The 9,710-nt window shown below is 40.6% G+C and overlaps 1 protein-coding gene across 4 annotated transcripts in view; it reads left to right on the top strand.

Annotated features, from left to right (window-relative positions):
• Nucleotides 1-214: 214 nt before the first annotated feature.
• Nucleotides 215-9,710, top strand: part of trip12 (thyroid hormone receptor interactor 12) — a 47,226-nt gene continuing 37,730 nt past the window's right edge. For 2 of the 4 annotated variants that reach the window (XM_015951766.3, XM_015951765.3), the window contains exons 1-4: nucleotides 215-318; nucleotides 2,996-3,142; nucleotides 3,415-3,540; nucleotides 8,041-8,831. In XM_015951766.3, coding sequence (XP_015807252.1) covers nucleotides 3,045-3,142; nucleotides 3,415-3,540; nucleotides 8,041-8,831 — 1,015 coding nt within the window. In that variant the 5' untranslated portion in view covers nucleotides 215-318; nucleotides 2,996-3,044. Of the gene's footprint in view, nucleotides 319-678; nucleotides 783-2,995; nucleotides 3,143-3,414; nucleotides 3,541-8,040; nucleotides 8,832-9,710 lie in introns of those variants that run through there. The other 2 variants (XM_015951764.3, XM_015951767.3) reach the window with 2 other exon arrangements.

The following is a 9,710-nucleotide window of genomic DNA, read 5'->3' as shown; positions in this document are numbered from 1 at the left end:
GGTCACGACCTAGCGGACTGATACCTGATATTTGTGGCAAGCAAAACTTTCAGTCTTCAAATGACTTATTCTGAAGAAATACAGAATTTAAAACACAATTTATCGTTTCACAGAAAATAAATGTCAAACATTGCGCAAATCTGACTTATGACGTATGACTGGTCGAAAAATTATAAACATCTAGTTCCTGAGCGGACGAATAACGCGGATGTATATTGCAGTTGTAGGCCGCTCAGCTGATGTGAAGCTAACAGGGACAGAGAGAGAAAAGAGGAGCTGGTGCACTGTCTGTTACTACTACAACACTGGAACAAATAGGTAAAAACAGCATATGAAATGTTACAATTTTCACTGACATCCTAGTCAGCAGTCTTTTGAACTTTAAAAATTACTCAGTGTTGATTTCTACGAGTAGAATTTTTACTTAATGTCGTAAAAATATCTCAAATTCCGTTCTTGCTTTCCTGTTTTTTGTGTCAAAAATGTATCAGAGGCCATTTCTTTTTTCCTACTAAGCCTGAGCGTGCTAGTTGCTAGTTGAAGGATTCTGTTATGCTACTAGACTTTGTCAAAAACGCACCAAAAAAACAACAAGTCTGGGAGTTGTAGGGAAGCTCCTATTTTTGAATCCAATTATACCATCCTGTCGAGTTGGCAAACCGTAAAGCCAGTGACAACAAGGCTAGTTCAAATTGATTAGCTGCTATTAGGCTCTTGTTTGATTTAACGTAGCTAAACGTAACCTACGTGACTGTCCTGCGCCAGCTAACTGTTTTGGCAAGGTTAGTATGTTTTCACTTAGACATCCATCGTATTTGATGGCAAACCAATCACCAGTGTAACTAAAATGTCACATTTCGTCAGTTTCTGATAGGCAGCGAAGCGTCATTGGAAAGGTATTCGTTTTACTTGGCTAAGCTAGTATTAGCTTGCTAATAATTAACTGGTCTCAAGCCTTGTCAGCTCGGTCAGTATACTTGGTGTTCGCTAAATAAGATTGATTGTTTCATTTATTTATCTTTTTACAAAAACAGCGTGCTTTATTTTGTTTCTTTGGCAGCTATATCTTTTTGGGGCTAGCATTAGCCAATGGTGCAGTGAGTGAAGAAAACATCTGTGGCCTCTTATTTGTGTTGGTTAGCATTCTGCTCAACATTTAGGTTGACACTGTGGCTAATAAAGTGTAACTGTCGCGTTTGACATTAGTATATTCGACATTCACACCAATCACCACAAAAGGTAACGTGTATGTATCGAACATATGTTTGTGTTTCCTTTAATCTCGTCAGCCGTTCTTGTCATTGTAGCCCAATTGAGCTCGCCTTGGTTTACTTGTAGCCTGATAGCTTTATTGCCTCTAACCGTTTCCAAAGACGATCCAGGCGATGCTGCCATTTTCGGTTTGTAGCTAATCTCAAGTAAACGTGATTTCCTCTTTTAAGACATTGGGTTTGTAATTTAGCGATACTGCACGTTAATTCGTATCTTAAACAACTTTAACAACACTTAGTTGTTCAAACCTGGCAATTTGATTAGTGTGCAAATAGGTTGACACACCGGTAACTACGCAGTTCCATGCAACCAGTGCTAAATTAGCCAACGTAAGTTAAAACATGTGGATTTATCGCATGATATTCTTGAAGTTTCGATGGTCCTTTTTCCAAATGTTGGATGTTTTTTGGGAGATGTTGTCAGAACGATCGGGGCTAGATCGGATAAGAGTGGCTAATGTTAGTCGTGGTAGCAGACAACTACGTCAGAAATGCAGGCCTCTGGAAGTCGTATGTACAAAACCAGAGCTTGTTGTTGTTGTTTTTTTGTTGTAAAAGTGACCCAGATGTGATGGTGCTTTTAGCTGTCGATGATCTGATGTTTTTATTGTGTCAAATGCAGGCGAGTGGTGTTCCAGTTGTCAGAATGGTCGAATAACAAAGACCAGGATGCACTGTCAGAGCAGGCCTAACGTGGCCCTGTAAAATCGTGAAGTGTGGCGTATTTTTGTGATCAATATGCACGATTTCAAAATAGAAATATAACTTAATGAGTCATTTGCTAATAGTTCTTTTCTGTGCTTGAATTTTTTTGATTTAGTTATTTTGTCACAACTAATCAAAGCAACCAACTTGATGCGTTCATTTATCACTCAGTTCTCATCATGCCCTTGAGATTAAGATGTACGTTGTACTCTTGAATATAAATTATATTTCCATTGTTTTATTTGCCATTGGATCCTTAACAATGAGATATTTTTTGACGTTTTGAATTGCAGTAGATACAGTTAAAATAACTAGCTTGAGGCATTGTTTTGGCCTTTAAAGCAGATCTAATTTATTCTGGGTTCTTTGAATTGTTATCGACCTCCTACTTTATTATTATTATTATTTTACATTGACTTGTTAATAAACTTGATTATTGACACTTAAGTTCTAATTTCAAGTGTAATTCCTGTGAGAATATATAAATGTATGTACATGAAGTAGTTGCTAGTGAAATTAAAAAATCTACTGAAAGTAAAAGATTGTAGGTAGGGTACATGCTTTTAATGTTGAATAATTTAAAAGTATCAAAATGTTATTATTGCATAGTTTTAAAATCAGTGAATCCAAAAACAAATGTAAAACAGTTTTGTACCCTAACAAAAAACAAGTATTCTTGAATATTCTAGTTTAGGAAAAACTACCCACTTGATTCAATTAAGTCTTGGATAATAACAATCTAGATTATGCTTTGATAAGAAAATCAGTTGATTCTTGAGCAGAAGGGTTTGATTGCATTAACTGTGGGTATGGTAGTTACAGATGAGAGGCATTTATTAGATTCGTTATGCACTATTGGTAAAATGAAACCGTTGTGCTCCTTTTCGTCCCATGTGGGCCAAACAAATGAATTTTGTTTCAGAAACAAAGCAATTTATCTTTGTTTTAGAAAGCATGAATACATAATTTATCGTTTCATTTTGTGAGTTTTATTCTGTTTCTGTCTTTTATTATTTTAGTGAATGGTAGTGTCTAGAAAGGGTATGTCCCTTCAGGAGAGAGGTGCCAATGTCCAACCGGCCTAATTCCAATCCAGGGGGGTCACTGCGCCGTTCACAGAGGAACACTGCTGCGGCCCAGCCACAAGACCACACGGCAGCTGGAAGGTAAGTCTATCTGCTTATTCACTGTTTCATTAATTTCATCTATAGAATCATGTTTCCTTATTTGGGTGGTGAAAACATTTTTTTAGATTAAATTCTTTTTCTAATATTAACGCTGATTTAGCAAAGTTTAAAACTATCCTGTAGGTGCTAATATTTAACGATTGATATTGCTCTCTAGAAAAATGCATTTTGGGGATTTTTCAAGTCAATTTTATGCCACTGCATTCCAGAAACCCACGCTGTTCCTTGCTGTTCAATGTTCAACCTTACAGGTTGCAGTCAGAGCAGGAAAAACATAAAGCAAATTCCCCACCTGAAAGTAGAAGACCTAATTCTAAGGCTCCCAAAGCCACAGCCAGCTCATCCACTGGCCAGTCCAGAGGGCACAGCTCAAAAAGGTACCCCTAATACTTGGTCCGTAGTAGGGCTGGGCGATATGGACCAAAACTTATATCTTGACATATTTTAGCTGAATTCCGATATACGATATATATCTCGATATTTTTCCTCCTGTAAAATATTTACAAGTTAACTCACTTCGAGCTGTCTTGAGAAATTAGACATAAATCGGTAAATTAAATGCATAAAAATGTATTGATTCTTTCAAACTTTAACCTTGGTGTCTATTCTCTACCAGTCTGAGCTTTAGAAACACTAGTACAGCTGTCTGTTAAAACGCACGCATGCACGCACACACACACACACACACACACACACACACACACACACACACACACACACACACACACACACACATGAACACACACACACACACACACACACACACACACACACACACACACACACACACACACACACACACAGTTGAGAGCTAGAGGTGTATCAAATGTCCCACAGGCACTTTTTAATTATATATTTATAATTGATGTAAAATTATTTAAATTTCATCTAGAGGTGGCCATATCGTTTATTTCTTCAGGGTATCCGCGGGTCCTTAAAAAGTCTTAAATTAGCTTTTCCAAATTTAAGGCCTTAAAAATCCTTAAAAATGACAAATAATCCTTAAATACAGTTTAGGGCTGCAACAACGAATCGATAAATTCGATGAAAATCGATTACTAAAAGCGTTGGCAACGAATTGCGTCATCGATTCGTTGTGTCGCACAACTCTTCCAAAAGCGCTCCCCCTTCCCGCCCGCCGTTGCGCACAGACCAGAGCAAGTCAGATCAGCGCGAGGGAGAGCCGCAGATCAGCGCGAGGGAGAGCCGGCAGATCAGCGCGAGGGAGAGCCGCAGATCAGCGCGAGAGAGAGCCGGTACCGGCAGATCAGCGCGAGGGAGAGCCGCAGATCAGCGCAAGAGAGAGCCGGTACCGGCAGATCAGCGCGAGGGAGAGCCTGCAGACTTGCGCTGCTGCGAACCGGTTCCGCATTGTTGCACAGCGATCCAGGCAGCTGCTTCCAGCGCACGGTCAATTCTCAAAGTGGCGCAACCAAAAAACTATAATTGGCACACGATCGTTCTTGTCTGCACATGTTCTCTATTTTCTGTCTTATTTGTGCCTGCAGCGCTCTGCTACTGCGGAGCTCATCACCTGTGCTGTGGTGATGTCACCTCACTGACGCCGCATCGAAAACGCGCTCTGCGCTTTGCGGTCAGGAGATCTCTTTGATCTGCTCAAAAGTAACTGATGAGGTGAAAAAGTAAGAATCCAGGCAACAGATTTTCTGGAGAATTATGAGGAGATGCAGGAAGATGAGAGACAGACAGGACAGGAAAATTGTTAAATAAAAACAAGAAAACAAAGTAAAATGTAGGTAGATTTATCTCCACTACACGTTTTTACCAGTAAAAAAGAATAAGTTATACACGTCATATTTATACATCTGATACAATTCAGATCACCTTCAAAACTCAGTCACACATCCAGGGCCGTTTCAAGACATTTTGGGGGCCAAGGCAAAATGCCCCCCCCTCAATAACTGGGCTTCCCAGAAGCCTCTGTGTAATCCATACCCTCTCCAGGAGTGTTAGTAAAATCCCCTCAGACATTACTGACATGTTCTAATATTATCAGATGAAAAACTAAATTATCAGACATGCTGTCTCATCTGCTTCTTTTCTAAACTTGCAAAAAGTAACAAAACCATTTGAAAGCCACTATTTGTGGATTCTCTGAAAGTTTCCATGGAGTGTGTGACAACTTATTTTTTCATTGATCCTATCGTCTAATCTCACAGCTGAAACAAGCATCCTTGATAATCTGTGCACAGGAAGCTTACCGATGCTGTAGTAAAACAAAAGGTAGTTTCTTATTAATAAAACCTTGTTGCAGCACTAAAGCATAAAAATGAGATTTTGCATTAAATATGCAAAATATTTACATATGAATTGTTTTAGAGCCCTTTTATTGGCAGAATCTGATATTAATTTAGTTCTTACAAAAAATGGGTCCCAACGTGGTTTGTGTGGCGTTGCCATAGAGTGACGTCATAGGCACAGATTCTCTGTCCTCTTGTTTGGAAATGGAAATATGGTCACCCTATATTAAACAAACTGTCCACCCGGGCTTTTGCGCTGCACAGAGACTCTTCGCTGCCTATGACTTTGAACGTCAGTTGAGAGTCAGTCTCATGCAGACTGACCAATGAAGAGAGGGCCTCAAGTTAAGACCCTCTCCTCATTGGTCAGTCCACACGAGGTGGGTCAAAGGTTACTCTGGGCGGGTTACGTGTTGTCAGGCATTCAAGTATTGAGTATATTTACTGCATATTACAGTAAAATATTCTGTATGTGACCACATTATGGTGATCCTTGGGTCGTGATGATGGAGCCCTTGAATATTGTTGCCCAGGGTACAACAAAGTGTTAATCTGGCCCTGGTTCCGCCGTCACATTCCCGCAGAAACTGGTTGATCACACCGGGTCCAGACTACTAGCATGTGGTTTTACAACCACAATGTCCTCGGAAGCAAAAACGCTTTTAAAAGGCAGGGAGGAGTCCTAACTGTTGCTGCAGGCGTGTTGTGTGAGAGTGCAGTTATATACTGGTTAATATATTTTTGGGTTCAGTTGCTTTCATGTGGCCTAATGTGAGTCTATTTGGGATCATTGGAATGATCAGCAGCATTTCTTGATGTGACTTTATGGCAGTTGCCCAGGGCATCATCGCAAGGAGGATGGCATTCATTTACTTTTGTTTTATTTGGTATTTTTTCAGTCATTTTTGGAAATAGTGATCAATTTTGATTAATTCACAGCCTATGTTTAATTACATTTAAAATAAATGTCAACAGATGAGATCAAACAAAACAGATGAGAATTGCCCTTAAGCTGTTTAACTTGGACCAAGCATTTTAGGTCACAGATGGATGTAGCTTAGGGTCTCTGTCTATACACCTTATAAGACAATTTAGGTGATGGCATGTTGTTTTTCTGCTATTGAACTGTTTTCTAATAATGCTGTGTTAAATAAAGTGAAGGAAGGAGAGAAATAACGTTTCCCTAGCAGTTTTTAAAAATTTCCCCATGTAATCCGACTAATCGATTAATCGTGTCGAGACCCCGTCCGATTAATCGATTATCCAAATAATCGTTTGTTGCAGCCCTAATACAGTTTCCAAAGGTCTTAAATTACCAAAGACCCAGTAAACAAGATCCTTTTGTTTTCTTGAATTTCTAGTTAGTCTTCAGCATTTTTTGTGTATGATGTTGGCATAAGTGGAACCGTACACATTCAGTTGGTTGTGAAAGGGGGCTATTTTAGATGAGCACATTAGCTGGTTAAGCTAGTGGGAGCTTGCGCCATGGGGAAGGGCAAGTTTAATGGTAACTGGATGGCTAGTCCAACGTTCGCGACGTGGGTAGCACCGGTTCCAGGCAATAGCTGGAAATTATAGCTTAAATTTAATTTTAAAAGTAGCTTAAATTTGGTCTAAGTGGCCTTAAAAAAGGTCTTAAAAAGTCTTAAATTTGGCTCCCTTAAACCTGCAAAACCCTGTTCTTGTCCAGAGAAAAAAAAATCTATCGTGTTAAGCTAAATTTACAATGATGTAATTGCATCTACTGCAGATCACATGGGTCATGCACCGTGGAGTTATTAGTTATTAGGGCAAACATGGCTGGAATCTAACAGTGTTGGCTCATATCAGCGATTATACTGTAATGACTCAGAGTCTCTGGTTGATCTTTTATGAGTATTATTTTCGGGATACTGTCGCCGTAACCCACGCCTTACAAACTCTTAACTTTTTCAACAGAATCGCTTGTAACTGAGTATTTACTAGCATAGCAAACCAGAGCGGCTCATCATTGAGCTTGCCTTCAAAATAAAATGGCAATCCTATAGTTTACTATTCAAACCCTAACAATATGTTTAAGGTAATTTGGCCACTCCAGCTTTCCATAGATGTTTCCTCATTGCACAGGGTAGGGAGGGGTTTGAATCGTCTCTCCGCACAAACAGGATGGATAAACCGAACTCTGTTAGCGTTGAATGTCCCCAAATAATTAAAAACCAGGACGCCAAATGCAAAGTTTAGAGCAGCACATTTACCCAGAGGCTCTCGGATTGAGCAAACTTGTGAGAATACTTGTAATAGCCGCTTAGAGATGGAGCAACATGTCACTAGCATAGCGGCTAATTGCTAGCATAGCAGTTTGACCAGTTATATTGATATAAAGATATAAAGTCATCACATCTTGTTGAAGAAATTATACAGATATTTTAAAAATATCGATACATCGCCCAGCCATAGTCCGTAGTGTGTGTGTGTGTGTCTACTTAGGGTTAAACTGCATCCATTTCTGCATTGTGTATTGTACACGTTAGATTTTTTTCTGCATCTGGATAAATATGGTTAATATAGCTTTGTTATCTGAAAGTGTCTAGTTTATTCTGAAAGTAATATTCTCCGCTTTCCTTTGCTCCCCAACAGAAGCGGTCTTACTCTCTCTGTGGCTTCGTTTGTATTGCAAGACGACCCAGAGACTGCAGGAACATCTGAACAGGAGCAACCAAGTCACCAGTCAAAAAGTGAGGGCACCCGAGGGCTCAAACGAAGTGAAGCTCCAGACCAAATTAGTGTCCTTGGACCGACCCCTGCCAAGAAGCCCAAATCTTCCCTCCCCCCATCCAGAAATAATACCTCAGAGGCTAAGAAAGGCCCAGCTAAGTCCAGGAAGAGGCTAGTTGCATCAGAATTGTCTGCATCGTCAGGCCGAAGCCAGAGTAAGAAGAGTGTAGCCACAGGGGCCTCTCCACTTCAGAAACGGAAGAAATCAGACTGTGTACCCAGTCTAAGTAGCGCCACTGGGTCCCTCCCCAATTGTACCGAGGGCAGAGCTGCAAAACCCACCAAGCTGGCGTCTAAATCAGCCGCCTCAGCCAAAGCTGGGTGTAGCAACGTGACAGACTCCTCCTCCTCTGCCTCCTCCTCTTCCTCTTCCTCCACCACAGGCATCAACAGTACTGCCACACAGGGCGCCCGAGTCAAACAGGGAAAAGATCAGACCAAGGCACGTCGCTCCCGATCTGCTTCTAGCCCCTCCCCACGCAGAAGTACACGTGACAAAGAGCAGGCCAAAAGTGCCAGCTCTTCAAAGTTTGAGTGGGCAACTCGCTTCAACCCCAAAGTCAACTTGCCAAAACCCAAACTTTCCTTACCTGGATCCTCCAATACTGAGACATCTAAACCTGGGCCATCAGGATTACAAGCTAAACTAGCAAGTGAGTGTTTTAGTTTTTATATGGATTGTTTGCATTTCTACTTTAGTACCTGTTTTTGTTAAAAAAGCACTTCTTCAGAAATGTCTTACTCCAGTATAGAAAAAGTGTGTAGTAACAGAAGTGGAAACCTTAATTGGGAATAAAATAATTTGGTTAGTACATCTTAAAGATTGCTATGCAGCATCGCCACATTAGTATTCGTATGCCCCAGAGATAAACCATACTAGTGGGTAAATACAGATGTAGGGACTCATAAAATATTTTATCCTCAAAAGTCCCACTTCTTCCATTTTTTTCCCTCTAGATTTCAAGTCTTATGATCTAATCACATTTTTCATCCTCGGTGACTAATTGTATATCAGTTGGACAAAATGTCAACAATTCAACCGAAAAACACCTCAAATTTCAATAATGTTGAATAGGGCTGCGCAATATATCGAAAAATTATTGTCATCGAGATAACAGGACGTGCGATAGGCCCATCGCAAAGCATGTCAAAAACTGCGATAAATGTTTGGTTCAAACATTTCCATCCGTGTCATACATCAACTTTTTGTAAACCAGCTCTGTTTTTTACGGGGAAGTATTATTTGACCAATCAAATGTAGCCCTTCTGCTATGTGGCCAATCAGATGGGTCCGTTCACGTAATACGCCCGCCCCCTACGTAGACCCTTACCCCAAAATTCCACAATCTCCGCTCTGCCCCGCTTTCCGCTGCCGCTCGCTTCCTTTGTTCGTCATGCTGGCTCAGATTAACGAACGCACTTTGTGCTGAGGTTTCTGAAATCGGCGCTGCTTTCAAACGTGAACGTGAGTCCGCTCGGTGTCGTTAAGAAGCTGATAGTAACCGGGCTGACTCCGACACGTGCCGGTGAAC

The sequence above is a fragment of the Nothobranchius furzeri genome, chromosome 13 (assembly GCF_043380555.1).
Source record: "Nothobranchius furzeri strain GRZ-AD chromosome 13, NfurGRZ-RIMD1, whole genome shotgun sequence".
NCBI lineage: Eukaryota > Metazoa > Chordata > Actinopteri > Cyprinodontiformes > Nothobranchiidae > Nothobranchius > Nothobranchius furzeri.
Note: the sequence above shows the minus strand (reverse complement) of the source record. Positions and strands in the feature narration are given on the sequence as shown.